At 41.4% G+C, this 19,331-nt stretch overlaps 1 protein-coding gene across 1 annotated transcript in view; it reads right to left on the reverse strand.

Annotated features, from left to right (window-relative positions):
- Positions 1–19,331, reverse strand: part of LOC126251896 (collagen alpha-1(I) chain-like) — a 1,054,386-nt gene that overhangs the window by 183,051 nt on the left and 852,004 nt on the right. The window contains exons 12-15 of the mRNA XM_049952611.1: positions 15,594–15,761; positions 14,465–14,582; positions 4,958–5,068; positions 4,658–4,794 (exon numbers count right to left, since the gene is read on the reverse strand). Coding sequence (XP_049808568.1) covers positions 4,658–4,794; positions 4,958–5,068; positions 14,465–14,582; positions 15,594–15,761 — 534 coding nt within the window. The remainder of the gene's footprint in view (positions 1–4,657; positions 4,795–4,957; positions 5,069–14,464; positions 14,583–15,593; positions 15,762–19,331) is intronic.

Here is a 19,331-nt window from a genome sequence, read left to right on the forward strand (position 1 = left end):
GTCTTCCATGAATTTCAGCCCCAATACGCCTTCCAACCACAAAAAACAGATCATTGAACGTTGCTCTTCTTTGATGCAAATAGACATTGGAGCAGCCATGATTAACAGTAGGGCAGTGATAATGAAACTAATCTAGCAGCTTGAAAATTGCAAAGATATAACAACAAATATACAAAGCATGGATCGACATAAAATGACAGTACTACCAAAATAAACAAAAATATAACTAAATTGCGGATAATAATTGACTTACCCTCATATTAAATGTTCTTGGTGCACTTATCACATTGTTAAAAAATGTTCCAAGCTTTTGATGATATTCACAACTGTCTCTGTTAGGAAATCAACTGACTGTCAATGAAGTAAATGACTAATACAAATGTAATTCATGGAGTAGAATCCATTGTGACTAAGGATGAAGTGAACATTTGTTGACATTATTAAACAAATAAGGATACGTGCGGACAAAGTTATGGTTAGTCTCAATGTGGTTCCTCTACTTACAATCATTCCTGTTGAAGATAAGTTGAGTTTGCTGCACTTCAGAAAGTGTCAGGTTATTCTGACAAACACCGACCATCACTTTACATAGCAGCAAATATAATAATATGGCTAACTGAGTGGCCCTGTGTTCGCCTTTGTCATCATCTGTGTCCAAATTTTTTCACGGCAAATTTTGAAGAAAGTGTCTTAAACACTGCTCCTCTTCCCACATTCTTTTTTTTACCATTATGTTGATGATATGTTACCAGTTTAGCCTCATACCAATCAAACATTCCAGTAGTTCACTGAGCATTGATCACATCTCAGCATAAAGTTTTCTGCAGAAATGGAGAAGGAAGGAAAGCTACCCTTATTTTAAGCTACCCTTATCAGGTGTTCAAGTTGGAGAGAAGTCAGACGGTTGGCTCAGCCAGTCAGTATACAATAAACTGATTCAACACACCAATATCTAAACAAGCACAGTTTCCATCGTTCTGCTGGAAAAGGATCTGTGCTGAATGTTGTTATACAGAGCTAAAAGCATCAACAATGTAGAAAAATACACTCCTGGAAATTGAAATAAGAACACCGTGAATTCATTGTCCCAGGAAGGGGAAACTTTATTGACACATTCCTGGGGTCAGATACATCACATGATCACACTGACAGAACCACAGGCACATAGACACAGCCAACAGAGCATGCACAATGTCGGCACTAGTACAGTGTATATCCACCTTTCGCAGCAATGCAGGCTGCTATTCTCCCATGGAGACGATCGTAGAGATGCTGGATGTAGTCCTGTGGAACGGCTTGCCATGCCATTTCCACCTGGCGCCTCAGTTGGACCAGCGTTCGTGCTGGACGTGCAGACCGCGTGAGACGACGCTTCATCCAGTCCCAAACATGCTCAATGGGGGACAGATCCGGAGATCTTGCTGGCCAGGGTAATTGACTTACACCTTCTAGAGCACGTTGGGTGGCACGGGATACATGCGGACGTGCATTGTCCTGTTGGAACAGCAAGTTCCCTTGCCGGTCTAGGAATGGTAGAACGATGGGTTTGATGACGGTTTGGATGTACCGTGCACTATTCAGTGTCTCCTCGACGATCACCAGTGGTGTACGGCCAGTGTAGGAGATCGCTCCCCACACCATGATGCCGGGTGTTGGCCCTGTGTGCCTCGGTCGTATGCAGTCCTGATTGTGGCGCTCACCTGCACGGCGCCAAACACGCATACGACCATCATTGGCACCAAGGCAGAAGCGACTCTCATCGCTGAAGACGACACGTCTCCATTCGTCCCTCCATTCATGCCTGTCGCGACACCACTGGAGGCGGGCTGCACGATGTTGGGACGTGAGCGGAAGACGGCCTAACGGTGTGCGGGACCGTAGCCCAGCTTCATGGAGACGGTTGCGAATGGTCCTCGCCGATACCCCAGGAGCAACAGTGTCCCTAATTTGCTGGGAAGTGGCGGTGCGGTCCCCTACGGCACTGCGTAGGATCCTACGGTCTTGGCGTGCATCCATGCGTCGCTGCGGTCCGGTCCCAGGTCGACGGGCACGTGCACCTTCCGCCGACCACTGGCGACAACATCGATGTACTGTGGAGACCTCACGCCACACGTGTTGAGCAATTCGGCGGTACGTCCACCCGGCCTCCCGCATGCCCACTATATGCCCTCGCTCAAAGTTCGTCAACTGCACATACGGTTCACGTCCACACTATCGCGGCATGCTACCAGTGTTAAAGACTGCGATGGAGCTCCGTATGCCACGGCAAACTGGCTGACACTGACGGCGGCGGTGCACAAATGCTGCGCAGCTAGCGCCATTCGACGGCCAACACCGCAGTTCCTTGTGTGTCCGCTGTGCCGTGCGTGTGATCATTGCTTGTACAGCCCTCTCGAAGTGTCCGGAGCAGGTATGGTGGGTCTGACACACCGGTGTCAATGTGTTCTTTTTTCCATTTCCAGGAGTGTATAAGATTGCTATGTACCGTAAAGATGACACGTAAAGTTGCAGACAAGCACAATTAAAAGACACTTACGAATAAGGTTTCAGCCACAGCCTTCATCACAAAAGGGAGGCAAAACACACACCATTCATTCACACAAGCACACAAACCTCACGCTTACAAGACTACCAGTTCTGGAAGGTAGGACCAGAATACAACCGTCACATGGAACGGAATCAGCAATCTGGAGGGGGGTGAAGGGTGGACTGTGCAGGGACTAGAATGCCAATAGACATAGTCAGGAGGTTGTGGGGCAGGGAGGTGAGGAAAACACAGCAAAAAAGGAGGGTGGGAGATGAGAATGGGAAGGAGGTGACAGGACAGAGGGGATAGAATCTGGTGGGCAGAGGGTGTGGAGATGGTATGTTACCATATGTTGCCAGTGCCGTACACAAGATCAGCTGCATTTCAAGTACAGACCCTATACTCTGTTTATCATAAGGTTACATATTACACCATTTATTCTTCCACATTTGCTTGAATCTCATTGGATTTCGTTTCATGTGGAGTGGAAGCCAAGTGATGTCCAGTTCAGTCAAGTACGATCATAAGCATACATTTTATGCTGTGTTACACCCACATAGACTGAGCAATACTGTGGGACAACACATTTAACTTTGACAGCACTGGCCAGTCAGTTGGTCCATGACATTTAATTTTTAAAGGGAATGAAATAATATTCAGCAAAACTCCAGCACTAGCGCATGCTTCTTGGGTGACCAGACAGAAAGCATAAAATGTTCTCATTTTCACTTAACATAGTATTCTAATTATATACAAGAGTGATGAGAATTCCTAACTTAAACACAGGGTAATTTTCCTGAATGAGCTATGTGTTATGCAAAAGTATACTCCAGGGATTTCACAGTATTGTTAAATACTGAAGCCACTGAAGGTATTAATTACAGACATTTAACTGGTAATCTCTTAGCTCCTTCCTTATATGAATTCGAGAAATACATTTCAGTTCTGGACTTGACATCTGCTATGTTGATAACGAGTTGATCAAGAACAGAATCCACAAAGTCACACAGGTGCCACATTTTCTCCTCTTCTGCCGTTCTATATCCCACCACTGTTCAACAGTGACATGTCAAAAAGCTGTACGTATTAATTGCAGCACGTCTGGCAGCTAAATAGTCTTGTTATTTCTCACAACAAATCTGTTAACTTGGCTTCTGATCAGTTCTGTTGGGTTCATATTGTAATGGTACAGTGGTAAATGTAAAAATGCAGCATTTGGATGGTGGGCTCCATGCTGTGAAAATGATTGTTTTTTATGTTTCTATGACACTTGCCATCCCAGTTCGTGTGATTCTACATCTGTGGTATAAAATATTGGACATAATACAAATAAAGAGTATTTGGTTTAATATTTTATAAAATATCGATAATTGGGAACTTAGATTGAAAAGAAAACAGGAATTTTGTGTGAATGTGTAATTAGAAACAAGAACGCATTATTCATAAAAAATGATGATGAATTTTAGTTCCAGCGATCCATGAACTCCACCAGATGATGAATCTACTATGCTACCAATTCCGCTGTATATACAGTGTGTATGCGTCTTTAAACTGTATCAGGAATACAGGCCCCCAGAAAACTTGAAAGATGATTTTTTTCTGAAAATTTATGAAAAGCATTAAGAAGAACCTATTTTTTGACAGATTTTAACTGTGATCCATGTGCGTGTTTAACTAAGGAGCAGGGAGCAGCCTCTGCCATTTTCATACTGTGCATTAACAGTGTGATAATCAGAACACAACAGTGCACAAGCTCTGATCATACACAATTTTTGAAAGAAAACCTACGTAGCTAAAGCAAGATTAAGAAAAACATTGATGGCTGTTAATACATTAGAATATCTTAAAGTCTCATTTAACCTAACTTAGTATTAAGATATCTAATACATAAGTAGGACCTACTTCCGAGAGCATAACAACATCAACGTACGGGGGCTACGGCTTCTGACCAATCATCACGTTTGTGTTTGTTTACATAGGTTTATTCTTGTGATGAGCAGAGCATACAAAAATCTGTTGTTGCTGGATGCTGACTTATGAATATGCACAAGATCTTGTTTGAAAAAATACTAGATAGTAAAACAAGTTTCAAAAAGCAAGGTTATCAGACACAAAGTCATTTTTACTTACTTGTAGGCCATTAGTGCCAGGATTTCCTGGAAAACCATCAGCTCCTCTCTCACCCTTTTCTCCTTTGGGCCCCACATCGCCCTTGTCACCTTTCGGACCTGTTTCCCCAGGATCACCTTTTTGACCTCCCAACCGACCTAATTGGCACAAAAAAATTAAACAGGTTGTGTCAACTCTGAGTAGTGAGCAGAAAGTAATAAAGGCTATGCAAACTTACAAAACTATTTCTTAGGAATGAAAAGAATAGTTTGTTCAATGTGAAAATTCTAAAATCCTATGCAGACATGAACAACACCTTACCTGAACCAAAACCTGAGCCACTCAATTCAACATCATCTGGGTCAATGAGGGCAATGCCCGGGGGTCCTGGTGGTCCTGGAGCTCCAGGTTTCCCCGTGTCACCGGATTCTCCTGCAGGGGATAAGAAATAAAAATGTTCTCTACAACACATCTCAAAGTTAGAATTGTAATACATTTAGTAAAGAAAGAGCCATGGAATATTTTTTTATTTGCTACTTCTTTTCACTACAGCTGATAATTTTGTTGCAAGTGATCAACAACTTTACTGAGGTTTAGAAAATTTTAATACATTATTTATTTTTCAGTCTCAGCAGCACCCTTTTTTATTAATACGGTATGACTATCTTTGATCTTCCTGAATCATTTTTAGATCTATGTAGTTTGGTCAGCAATCCGTTGTATCTGTATCAGAACCATACATTAGAATACTGCCAGTATTCTGATGCGAGGTTCAGATACAGACACGACAGATTGCTGACAACTACATAGATCTGAAGATAATACAGGGAGATTGAAACTGGTCATATAGTATTTAAAAAAGTGTATTCTGATGTGTGGTTCTGAAAGAGACATGACAGGTTGCTGATCCAACTACACAGATCTGAAGATGAGCCAAGGAGATCAAAACTCGCCATTCTGTAATTAAAAAAAGTGCAACTGGGACTGAAAAATAAATGAAATATTAAAACTGTTTTCAATGTAACATCTTTTTTGTCAGTAATGAATGAGTATTGCTGCAACACAGAGCTCTTAAATTCAGAAAATGATAATTAAAAAGATACGACTAACTCTGCTAAAGAATCATAAATTGGGCACAAGTTCATTCATTCATTGTGAATCTTAGAGTCAGTCAGGAAGGGGAATCTTCAGGGGTGCCGGATGAGTCAAGGCACACATTGGCAAAAGGCAAGGAAATCAAAGGAACCTCATCCATATACTGAGTTAACAACAAAATATCACTACACTGCTTGATGCTACCCACACTTATACAGCTATTCAATCAGATAAATTAAAAAGAGAGCTACTGCTCTGAAAATAGCTGATGCCTTCTCTGTTATAATAGATAGCTGCTGTTAATCTGCTTTAGGTAGCTTAATGTTTACATAATTAGAAAGATACTCCTCAAAGAAAATAGAGGTCTTCACTTCTAAATACTAAGTCTTATTTATGCTACATTACTTGTCAAACTACTTTACAACAAATAGTGCTGCTTGCCAGGTAGCTAACAGAACTGTTCAATATTTGGATCTAGATGTTTAGATAATTTGTAGAAAGAGCTGCTAATGATGAATGTTTTAATTTGATTCTGAAGTAGTAGGGGGTGCCAGTTTCTTCATTTATATTAGACAGGAGCTTGTGGAATACTTTTGTACCAGAGCACACAACTCCACTATGACCCACAGACAAGGAGCCAAAGGTTACATAAAAATTATTTCTGGGCTTTGTGTTATGATTGCATACATAACAGTTCAGTTAAAACTGAATTTTATTATCAGGAACATAAGACTGTTAAGGAGTAAATGTATGGGGAAATGAATGTAATAATTCCAGTCTCTAAAGTGACTTCTTCTAGATATCAACCAGATCCTCATTCTTACTTTGAGATGTATGTTTTATGACTAACACTGAACATTCTTGGACCTGTTCATTGCACTGTCAAACATGTACAGTGGTTTTGTACGAGTAGGTGTAAAATTTTGTACATCGAAACTGAATTTTCACACATTCTCTAGAGAAGTAGGTGATGTTTCTCGTGAAGAAGTGAGCTAGATTACTATTTCAAAGTCTCATTAGAATAGAAAATGAAGGGACTGTGTATAGCAACAATACTTATTGTCTCTGAAAGCACTGAAGAGAAACAATTTCTGAGAGCTCATGGTCGAGATGTTACTGAAATATTTCATACTGTCTTCAAAGTCTGTCGCAGCTAACCGGTTCTGATGCATCTTCAATACAAAATGTTATCAGTTACTGTAGAGATAATGGACATTTTGAAGTGTTCAAGTTTGTTGGTGCCTTATACTGCTGCAATAACACACCAGGAAAACACAGAAAACAAATTCTTACATCTTTTGATTTTCAATACACTTTTCATCCTGTAATAAAAAAACACTTCTGGTGGAGGTTTGTGGGCTACAGAACTTTCAAACCATCACCATTCTGTCATTATTTGCTTTTGTAGTGAGTAGTGGTGTGCAGAAAAAGAAAAGAAATTTATATTACTTTTAATGGAAATTTCTGACTTTTCTAAAGATTGTCATGACCTTTTCCCATTACAGCATACAAGTTTTGGAAATTATAGTGATGCTTGAAGCTGTAATATCTTTGGGAGAAATGGGTAGCCAATTGAGAAAGGCTCTGCTACAAGAGACACGGAGTCTTTTTCTTATTCAGAATGAGGGTGAAACAAATGGTGATCTAATAAATACTAGATAGTGGCATATACAAGAAATTGTTTGAAAACAACACCTACACAGAGGTTGTAGCACCTCATTTCCTGGCAATGCCTGTGTACTGTTCCTCTGGCTGTTGTCTATGAAAGTATTGGATCCTGGGGGAACGAAGCTTTCTTCAGTCTGCAACTGAAGACCAGTCTTTCCTTAATTCTCATAAATGGGTTGTGGTCAGATCTTACATGGCTGACTTAGAGGCTCAGAAATTTCCTCGTGATGGCTGGTTGTTCCAACAACTTGTCCAGAAAAAGTCCTTGAAGGCCTGCTAGGAGGCAGCACCTTACAGAAACGGCGTAAGGAGGAGCAGGAACTAGCCAATGAGAATTACTACATTCCGTTCCTAATTTGGATTCGCTGGAAGGCCAATCTGTTACATATCATCGTGGCATGGATTTGGAGCTCACAAAATTGGAGGAGTCTGCCACAGCCCTCGCGGGATGAGAAGGTGAGTCATGGGCCCTCTGGGGAAATATTTTTGTTTTAAAGTGCTTAACATTTTGGAAGTCTGGGATTTGTGAGCTTTCATAATCAATAAGGGTACTTACTCAGTATGGTAGGCCTACAAAGGATTCGAAAGTGTCTTTCTGTGCACTGGCATCGAATTCTGCTTAGGTAGTTTGCTGTTTTTTTTTTTGGGTGAGTATTGTGGATTAGCGTGTGTGTACCTGTTTGATAGAGAAAGGCATCAGAGCATGAAGTGATTAGCCAGCTGGAGGTAGGTTTTGAAAGAAGTGATAGATTAATTGACATCAACCAAGCCCTTCAATTAGAGTTTGGCTGTTAACAGTGAACATATTTCACTCCAGTGGTTGGATTTCAGAATCATTCCTGAAATATATAAAGTTATAAGGTTTTTCACTATTGAATTTGGAGACGTGAGAAGTTTAGCCCTGTCTCACAAGCCAAAGCAAGGTTGGCAACCATTATTTAAACCAAATGAAATTATCATGCTGCAGTGGAGTGTGTGCTGATATGAAACTTCCTGGCAGATTCAAGCTGTGTGCAAGACCGAGACTCAAACTCGGGACATTTGCCTTTAGCAGACAAGTGCTCTACCATCTGAGCTACCCAAGTACCACTCACGACCCTTCCTCACAGCTTTAATTCCGACAGTACCGCATCTCCTACCTTACAAACTTCATAGAAGCTCTCTTGCAGACCTTGCAGAGCTAGCACTCCTGGAAGAAAGGATATTGCAGAGACATGGCTTAGCCACAGCCTGGGGGATATTTCCATAATGAAATTTTCACTCTGCAGCGAAGTGTGTGCTGATATGAAACTTCCTGGCAGATTAAAACTGTGAGTTAGACTGAGACTCAAACTTGGGAAGTTTGCCCAGGAGTCCCAGTCTGGCAACAAGTTTTAATCTGCTGGGAAGTTTCATATCAGCACACATTCCGCTGCAGAATTGAAATTTCATCATGGAAACAGTCCCCAGGCTGTGGCTAAGCCATGTTTCCATTATATACTTTCTTCTATGATTCTAGTCTTGTAAGTTTCACAGAAGAACTTCTGTGACACTTGGAAGGTAGCAGACGAGGTACCAGTGGAAGTAAAGCTGTAAGGACAGGTCATACTCATGCTTGGATAGCTTAGTCAGTAGAGCACTTGCCCATGAAAAGTAAAGATCCTGAGTTCAAATCTTGGAGCAGCACTAGGTTTTAATCTGCCAGGAAGTTTCATATCAGTGCACATTCTGCTGCAGAGTGAAAATTTCATTCCAGGAAGTTTCAAGGTGTTTCAGCAGTCATTTACACAAAGACGAAAGGATGTGGGTTTTAAGGGAAAGGATAAGGAGTCATCCCAATCCCTGGAGCGGAAAGACTTACCTTAGGGGGAAAAAAGGACAGGTATACACTCACACGCACACACACACACACACACACACACACACACACACACACACACACACACACACACACACACACACACACACACACACACACACACACACACACACACACACACACACACATCCATCCGCACATACACAGACACAAGCATGTCTGCTTGTGTCTGTGTATGTGCGGATGGATATGTGTGTGTGTGTGTGTGTGTGTGAGTGTATACCTGTCCTTTTTCCCCCTAAGTGATCATAAGGCCGTTGCAGCATCTCTGAATATGGAAGTTAATAGGAATACAAAAAAAGGGAGGAAGGTTTATCTGTTTAGCAAGAGTAATAGAAGGCAGATTTCAGACTACCTAACAGATCAAAACGAAAATTCCTGTTCCGACACTGACAATGTTGAGTGTTTATGGAAAAAGTTGAAGGCAATCGTAAAATGCATTTTAGACAGGTACGTGCCGAGTAAAACTGTGAGGGACGGGAAAAACCCACCGTGGTACAACAACAAAGTTAGGAAACTACTGCAAAAGCAAAGAGAGCTTCACTCCAAGTTTAAATGCAGCCATAACCTCTCAGACAAACAGAAGCTAAACAATGTCAAAGTTAGCGTAAGGAGGGCTATGTGTGAAGCGTTCAGTGAATTCGAAAGTAAAATTCTATGTACCGACATGACAGAAAATCCTAGGAAGTTCTGGTCTTACGTTAAATCAGTAAGTGGCTCGAAACAGCATATCCAGACACTCCGGGATGATGGTTGCATTGAAACAGAGGATGACACGCGTAAAGCTGAAATACTAAACACCTTTTTCCAAAGCTGTTTCACAGTGGAAGACCGCACTGCAGTTCCTTCTCTAAATTCTCGCACAAATGAAAAAATGGCTGACATCGAAATAAGTGTCCAAGGAATAGAAAAGCAACTGGAATCACTCAACAGAGGAAAGCCCACTGGACCTGATGGGATACCAATTCGATTCTACACAGAGTACACAAAAGAACTTGCCCCCCTTCTAACAGCCGTGTACCGCAAGTCTCTAGAGGAACGGAGGGTTCCAAATGAGTGGAAAAGAGCACAGGTAGTCCCAGTCTTCAAGAAGGGTCGTCGAGCAGATGCGCAAAACTATAGACCCATATCTCTGACGTCGATCTGTTGTAGAATTTTAGAACATGTTTTTTGCTTGAGTATCATGTCATTTTTGAAAACCCAGAATCTACTATGTAGGAATCAACATGGATTCTGGAAACAGAGATCGTGTGAGACCCAACTCGCTTTATTTGTTCATGAGACCCAGAAAATATTAGATACAGGCTCCCGGGGAGTGTTATGGGACCATTGCTTTTCACAATATATATAAATGACTTAGTAGATAGTGTCGGAAGTTCCATGCGGCTTTTCGCGGATGATGCTGTAGTATACAGAGAAGTTGCAGCATTAGAAAATTGTAGCAAAATGCAGGAAGATCTGCAGTGGATAGGCACTTGGTGCAGGGAGTGGCAACTGTCCCTTAATATAGACAAATGTAATGTATTGCGAATACATAGAAAGAAGGATCCTTTATTGTATGATTATATGATAGCGGAACAAACACTGGTAGCAGGTACTTCTGTAAAATATCTGGGAGTATGCGTGCGGAACGATTTGAAGTGGAATGATCATATAAAATTAATTGTTGGTAAAGCGGGTACCAGGTTGAGATTCATTGGGAGAGTGCTTAGAAAATGTAGTCCGTCAACAAAGGAGGTGGCTTACAAAACACTCGTTCGACCTATACTTGAGTATTGCTCACCAGTGTGGGATCCTTACCAGATCGGGTTGACGGAGGAGATAGAGAAAATCCAAAGAAGAGCGGCGCGTTTCGTCACAGGATTATTTTGTAACCGTGATAGCGTTACGGAGATGTTTAATAAACTCAAGTGGCAGACTCTGCAAGAGAGGCGCTCTGCATCGCGGTGTAGCTTGCTGTCCAGGTTTCGAGAGGGTGCGTTTCTGGATGAGGTATCGAATATATTGCTTCCCCCTACTTATACCTCCCGAGGAGATCACGAATGTAAAATTAGAGAGATTAGAGCGCGCACAGAGGCTTTCAGACAGTCGTTCTTCCCGCGAACCATACGCGACTGGAACAGGAAAGGGAGGTAATGACAGTGGCACGTAAAGTGCCCTCCGCCACACACCGTTGGGTGGCTTGCTGAGTATAAATGTAGATGTAGATGTAGAAGGTAAGTCTTTCCACTCCCTGGATTGGAATGACTCCTTACCCTCTCCCTTAAAACCCACATCCTTTCGTCTTTCCCTCTCCTTCCCTCTTTCCTGATGAAGCAACCGCTGGTTGCGAAAGCTTGAATTTTGTGTGTATGTTTGTGTGTCTATCGACCTGCCAGCACTTTCGTTTGGTAAGTCACATCATCTTTGTTTTTAGATAAATTTTTCCCACGTGGAATGTTTCCCTCTATTATAAATATACACTCCTGGAAATTGAAATAAGAACACCGTGAATTCATTGTCCCAGGAAGGGGAAACTTTATTGACACATTCCTGGGGTCAGATACATCACATGATCACACTGACAGAACCACAGGCACATAGACACAGCCAACAGAGCATGCACAATGTCGGCACTAGTACAGTGTATATCCACCTTTCGCAGCAATGCAGGCTGCTATTCTCCCATGGAGACGATCGTAGAGATGCTGGATGTAGTCCTGTGGAACGGCTTGCCATGCCATTTCCACATGGCGCCTCAGTTGGACCAGCGTTCGTGCTGGACGTGCAGACCGCGTGAGACGACGCTTCATCCAGTCCCAAACATGCTCAATGGGGGACAGATCCGGAGATCTTGCTGGCCAGGGTAGTTGACTTACACCTTCTAGAGCACGTTGGGTGGCACGGGATACATGCAGACGTGCATTTTCCTGTTGGAACAGCAAGTTCCCTTGCCGGTCTAGGAATGGTAGAACGATGGGTTCGATGACGGTTTGGATGTACCGTGCACTATTCAGTGTCCCCTCGACGATCACCAGTGGTGTACGGCCAGAGATCGCTCCCCACACCATGATGCTGGGTGTTGGCCCTGTGTGCCTCGGTCGTTTGCAGTCCTGATTGTGGCGCTCACCTTCACGGTGCCAAACACGCATACGACCATCATTGGCACCAAGGCAGAAGCGACTCTCATCGCTGAAGACGACACGTCTCCATTCGTCCCTCCAATCACGCCTGTCGCGACACCACTGGAGGCGGGCTGCACGATGTTTGGGGCATGAGCGGAAGACGGCCTAACGGTGTGCGGGACCGTAGCCCAGCTTCATGGAGACGGTTGCGAATGGTCCTCGCCGATACCCCAGGAGCAACAGTGTCCCTAATTTGCTGGGAAGTGGCGGTGCGGTCCCCTACGGCACTGCGTAGGATCCTACGGTCTTGGCGTGCATCTGTGCGTCACTGCGGTCCGGTCCCAGGTCGACGGGCACGTGCACCTTCCGCCGACCACTGGCGACAACATCGATGTACTGTGGAGACCTCACGCCCCACGTGTTGAGCAATTCGGCAGTACGTCCACCCGGCCTCCCGCATGCCCACTATACACCCTCGCTCAAAGTCCGTCAACTGCACATACGGTTCACGTCCACGCTGTCGCGGCATGCTACCAGTGTTAAAGACTGCGATGGAGCTCCGTATGCCACGGCAAACTGGCTGACACTGACGGCGGCGGTGCACAAATGCTGCGCAGCTAGCACCATTCGACGGCCAACACTGCGGTTCCTGGTGTGTCCGCTGTGCCGTGCGTGTGATCGTTGCTTGTACAGCCCTCTCGCAGTGTCTGGAGCAAGTATGGTGGGTCTGACACACCGGTGTCAATGTGTTCTTTTTTCCATTTCCAGGAGTGTATATAACTCATATTTTAAGTAATGTTCACCCGTATTCGAAATTCTGAGGCCACTTCTTCACATACTGGATAAAGGTCTTTGTTTCGGGTCCTTCAGCTGATGTTTGCCTAGGGTTACTGGCTGAAATTCTCAAAGAATTGATCAAGGTTGTGGGTCAAGTTTATACGTAGTCAGATGAGCACAGAAAATCTCAGCCAATACCACCACAACTACACATAATCTCTACATGTGAGCTTGACTTCAGTTCACCATGAGCAATAGATAATGATTCTTTGACAATGCCTGCCACAAATGTTGCCATACTGTCAACAAAAGAGGCAATGGCCAAAGAGCCCGAAACAGATGCCTCCAGTAAATTTGTTCAAAGGTGTTGCGGTTAACATTGATAACCCAGTGCAATGCACAACAAGGCAGGCATAATCTGCTGTTCTTGTGTCAATGTTGTATCAAATCTAACTATAAAATGTTAAAGAGTATATTTTTCTATAAGAAAAAAATCACAAAGTGCTTTCCATATTTACACTGTATTGATAGTGTTCTGGTTCCTCTTTCTGATGTGAGGAACAAAGCACAAAATGTGATGATTGTGGTTTTGGAAAGAGGAGAAGCATTTACAACCCAAAAGCTGCAAATTTCCATATGTATGTCTTGCAAAATGTATCATTTCCATTTACAACCCATAATCCGCAAATTTCCATATGTATGTCTTGCAAAATGTGATCATTTCAACAGACTTTATTTAATAGTATGTGTTCTGTGCTTATACTTTTAACATAGGCAGATTTGATTCTTCTTCATCTATAAAAGAAAGGAAGGTAGTTCAGGGAAAAAATATCTGTTAGTTATTTAGTTAATCAGATGTTCTCTGGATCATAATTATGGCCTCTATGATGTGAAATGAGACAGTTTAGGTTTACAATACACTCTGTTAGTGACAAATACATTATTACAACTGTACTACACATGCCATCTTATCTCATTACTTGTCACTGCTGCCGCCAAGTTGGGAGCTGCTCTGTCCCAGGGCATCTGAATCTGACATGCAGCACTCAACTAATAAGTTACTTGGTAAAACCTAGCTTCTCCAGCACAATAATTTGGGAGCAGAAATTGTGACGCACTACTTCTCAATTATACTTATAGTTTCTCTCTCGAGCACCATCCTTGTTTTTCTGTGACAGTGAAGCCTTTACTCCCTACTCCCATGAATAAAGCTTTTCCTCTGCAGTTTCCAATGTGCTGCATCACACATGGCATAATTAACTTATGAAGATTAAACAATAATCTCTGAGACACTCATGCAGCAATGAACTGTGGAAATGCACTCACCCTTCTGTCCCTTGTTACCATCTCTTCCATTGGTTCCGGGGTAGCCAGGCATGCCATCTATTCCCGGAGCTCCAGGCTCTCCTTTAAAGCCAACAGGACCCTGAGGCCCTGGATGGCCCTGTCACCATTTAAATAATAATAATAATAGTGACCATTTAAATAATAATAATAATAATTATTATTATTACTATAATAATTTTACTATTTTAGTTTGTTACAGAATTCACAAATGTTACATTGCTATCATATGGAAACAGAAAAAGCAGTACTTATATTCAGCATGACAGAAGAAAAGCGATCCTGTACTTTTCAAACAATGGAAACTCCAGGTGGGAACATCAACAACGTAGGAAAATTGCTCCCATCATATAGTGATGCTCAGTCACAGATAGCCACAACAAAAAGACTGTCTGTAAATGAGCTTTTGGCCAACTAGGCCTTCGTCAGAAGTAGACAAAACACACACACACACACACACACACATATGCAAACACATACAAACACACACACACACACACACACACACACACACACACACACACACACACACAAAAATCACTTTCTGACAGTTTTTTTGTTGTACCTATATGCGACTCAGCATCTCCACTATATGGTGAGGAGCCACTATTCTTTTCATGACACTGTTACATTCCATACAGGATTTTCCATTGTTTAAAAATGTAGGAAAAGACAGATTGCTACTTATCATAAAGAAGACACATTCAGCTGCAGACAGGCACAATTAAAAGACACATACATAATGCTTTCAGCCACAGCTTTCATCAGTAAAAGAGAAAACCACACCATTCAGACAGACAAGCAAGCACACCTCATGCACACATGACTGCCAAATCCAGCATCTCAGGTCGGAATTCTGGCCTGAGAGGTTGAAGTTGGTGGTCATGTGTGCATAAAGTGTGCTTGCTTGTGCATATGAATTGTGTGTGTTTCTCTCTTGCTGATGAAAGGTGTGGCTGAAAGATCTAAGCAAGTGTCTTTTAATTGTGCCTGTCTGCAACTTAACATGTCTTCCTTACGTTCATTAGCACTCTATCTCTTCCTGCAAATCTCGTACTTTTCATTTTCTCATAAATTCAGTGGAGATGTAACCGTGACGTCAGGAACTTACCCTGTCCCCCTTTGGTCCTTTTAGTCCAGCATCTCCCCTGTCTCCCTTACTGCCGGGAACACCCCTTTCACCGGGCAGTCCTGGGATGCCTGGAATCCCAGGCTCACCCTTTGGACCTGGACTGCCCGGCCTCCCAAGAGATGAAGCATATCCTGTCGATCCTAATTCCTGGAAGAGAATTGGCACAGAAAAATAATCTCCAGCGAACAGATGGAATCTATCTAATTGCACACATGGGCATCAAAACTGCAGTATTTGTTAACATTAGAATGCCCAGAGGGGTAAAAAGACCCCTTTTTGTTTTGAAGTGATGGCTATGTTGCACACAATGATTTCAGCAACATTTCCCTTACGACTTTTATTCGTTTGGGATATACTTTTATTATACTGAAGAACAGCGCATTTTGCATAACTGATCATGACTTTTTGCAGGGTACGCCTTTAATGTCCACAGTGATCATATTGACTCCTTTAAGATAAGCCTATACTTTCGTTTATTGGTATGCCTTATGCTTATTTCATGCCATTCCAAACTTCATCTCATTTACTATGAGATGTAATAACTAACTTTTGTTTATATTATTATGCTATGAATGGAAAACAATGGATTCAATAAGATTTACCGCTGTCTTCAGTCCATTCATTTCATGCACTGCCTTGTTGAAGCTATTTTGTTTTACACAACAATGGTCACTTTACAGATGGCAGTGAACTTCGTTCTGACAGTTCATAATCAGGCAACTAGGGACGATAAATCATCTAATAGTAATGATACTGACTCTTTGGATATTGAAGTGTAGTAAGTATGTTATTATAGTCATTTCTGCTAATTTATTATAGTAGTACCCTTACCTAAATACAATCTTACAGTACGTAAATTAGAATTTACACTAGTAATAGCTTTTGTACAGTTTTACAGTTATTAGTTAGTGTGGCGACCATTGCCCACTGGAATACTATTATTCATCTTTGATGTTATGATCTTTGACTCTGCTATCTTTGCCTTTGTGTCTAAGTGCCATGGTGAGTTGTTCAGTTGTTGTACGTTTCATTAAAATTATTGATAGCAAATCATTTATTATAGATTTCCACTCTCTACCATATCATCATTAAGACTGGTATAATTAAAGTTAGTTTAATTATTGTGTTTCATGTGTCTGGAAAATTCATATAACAGAAGAGGAGATGATTCTGCTCCTCCGAGTATAAAATAAGTGACTGTTCCTTCATCACCTGATGTAACATACATAGAAGTTGCTCCTGACAGTACAGTCTGGACAGAAGCAGTGCCTAAGGTGGATGTCTTCCTTGTCATAATATTTTGAGAGAGTATTCTTTACTTACACCACACGCAAGAAGAAATGTAAGAGATGAACTTGTATCAAGTGGGTGGCCCCTGTTCATAGACAATTTCATAGTCAAATACATTTTGAAACATACTATAACAGAGACACACACAGTACTAGGAAATGACAACTGGACGACAATTATGAAAAAAAAAACAGAAGCATTTATTGCAATTATCTACGCTTGTGGTGGGAGTGGATGCAGGAGTACAGACCTCCACAGCTTATAGTCAAGCTCCTGGGGCCTACCATATTGTGTAGAAACCATGAGTAGACACAGATCCTGAGTAATTACGAGATTCCTGAGGTTTGGTGAGAAGTCTACAACTACTGTACATTTACAGAATAATAAATCTGCATTGGCTTCTGCTGTTTGGAAAAAATATCATATAAAACTGCACCATATATTACAAAATTGGATCTGACATAATGACAGATGAGCAACTCTCCTGAGTAAACCTAGGTGTTGTTTCACACAATTCATGGCTTCAAAGCCTGACAAGTATGGACAAAAGTGCTGCTCAGAGATAGATGTTGACAGTAGTATATTCTCAGTGGTTTCCTTTATCTTGGTAAGGGTATTGCATGATCTCAAAATGTATGGGTTTCAGATTAGGTACCGATGTGTCTTAAGGAACCATTGCTATACAGAGGCAGAAACATCTCTACAGATAATTAATTCACTTCCCTCAAAATTGCCAAGAAACTTGCAGAAAGTCAACCCCCATCGCAAGAGCAGTAAATAAGGCAACAAGAAAAATACCACATTCTCTGAAGTCTTTGAAAGCACCTCTCTATTCGACAAAATTTTTAAAACATGATGATATTTCCTCGATAGTACTTTAACAGTAAAAAAATTCTAGTAATGAGTTACTTTCATCCTAGTGTAACTATAAATACAAATATGGAAAAAACTCATGAACCTATAGATTATTACAAGAAGACCAAATGGCCACACAGTATCTGGCCAAGACTTTCTCAAGATGTCTAGTACACTCCTTCTACAACATTCTCGAATTAGCAGGAATAAATGCATAATGTAGTATTCAGAACTGATACTGGAGTTGAGATCAAAAGAAGACATTTTATTCAACAACTTTCAGAGGAACCACATTCTAAGTAGATGAAGAGTCACTCACTTTGTAGGACCACGGACAATTATGAAAATGAAAATGACACAGCACAGACACGCGGTAAATCTTAAGTTCTTAAATTCAAAACTACTTCCAAGCGCACTGTTTGCAAGAAGGTGTTTTGTGGAAAATGCACAAAGAAAACTGATTACAAATCTGTCAAATGTGTGGAAGTATGAACTAGATGAAATTGCTGTAAAGAGGAATAATTCAATTTTTCTATGCATTTAAAACTATGCAAAGTTACATGTTTCAGTGAACTTTGGTTATTTTTTTAATAATTGATTGTATTTGTTTTCTGTGGCATTTTATTTGCAATTATGTAGGCCTATATTAAATGGTAAATAAATCCTGTGGAATCTTTAAAATATAATAACTAAATACAATTTTGAAATAATAATTAAGAACACTGTTGTCATAGAGGTGTTACAATGACCCCTCTGGGCTTTCGAAAGGGCAGGAAGCTGGGTTTCATAATGTTAATGGCATTCACATGCAAATTTAAAGATAAGTATACAATGATTTCAAGTCACTGTGAGAATTGAAACTGATGTGTATGGAGATACTGCCACCCAAAGAAGCAGAAGATTGGTTCTGAGGGAGGGGTGAGAGAAGAACAAATATTTGTCTTAGACGGAAGACCTCTGTTCCAACTTCAAACACTGTGAACTACAAAGTAATTGTTTACATGTCAACATAAAACACTCTAGTCTTTTTCGTATTTACTGGTTGCTTTTTTTACCATTCATATAAGGGCACCTTTGCAACGAATGTCCTTACGCTATGGGTAGGACTATGTGACATTTTGTGAAACTGATTCTTCAGCAACATTATCGGTGCTGTACAGAAATATCAAATATACATACAGTACTATTTGCTTACAGATAGTAACAATAAGAGTTTATAGAGAACGTTAATCACAGCTAACCTCATTTTTGAGCCAACAGCACCCGTCTCCACTCACCAATATAGGGACAGAAAATAATGTCTGCTTCTATACGTGCTAATCTCTGCTAAAACTCAAATGGTCACAACTGTTGTGAATTTTAATCGTCGCAGTGTGTGGCTTTTTGTGTGTGCTACTTTTCAACAGTTTTTTTATCTCCATTTTACAGTCACCCCGTTTTTTGTCTATTGCCTTCCATGATGTTCCCCCTTTTTTTATATCTATGTTCACCTTATTCTCTCCTTTGCTGTTTTTAAATGTCTTCTATTGTTTTGTTCTATGTCTTTCGGCTGAAGAGCAGCGCATATGCTGC

The sequence above is a fragment of the Schistocerca nitens genome, chromosome 4, assembly GCF_023898315.1.
Source record: "Schistocerca nitens isolate TAMUIC-IGC-003100 chromosome 4, iqSchNite1.1, whole genome shotgun sequence".
Taxonomy (NCBI): domain Eukaryota; kingdom Metazoa; phylum Arthropoda; class Insecta; order Orthoptera; family Acrididae; genus Schistocerca; species Schistocerca nitens.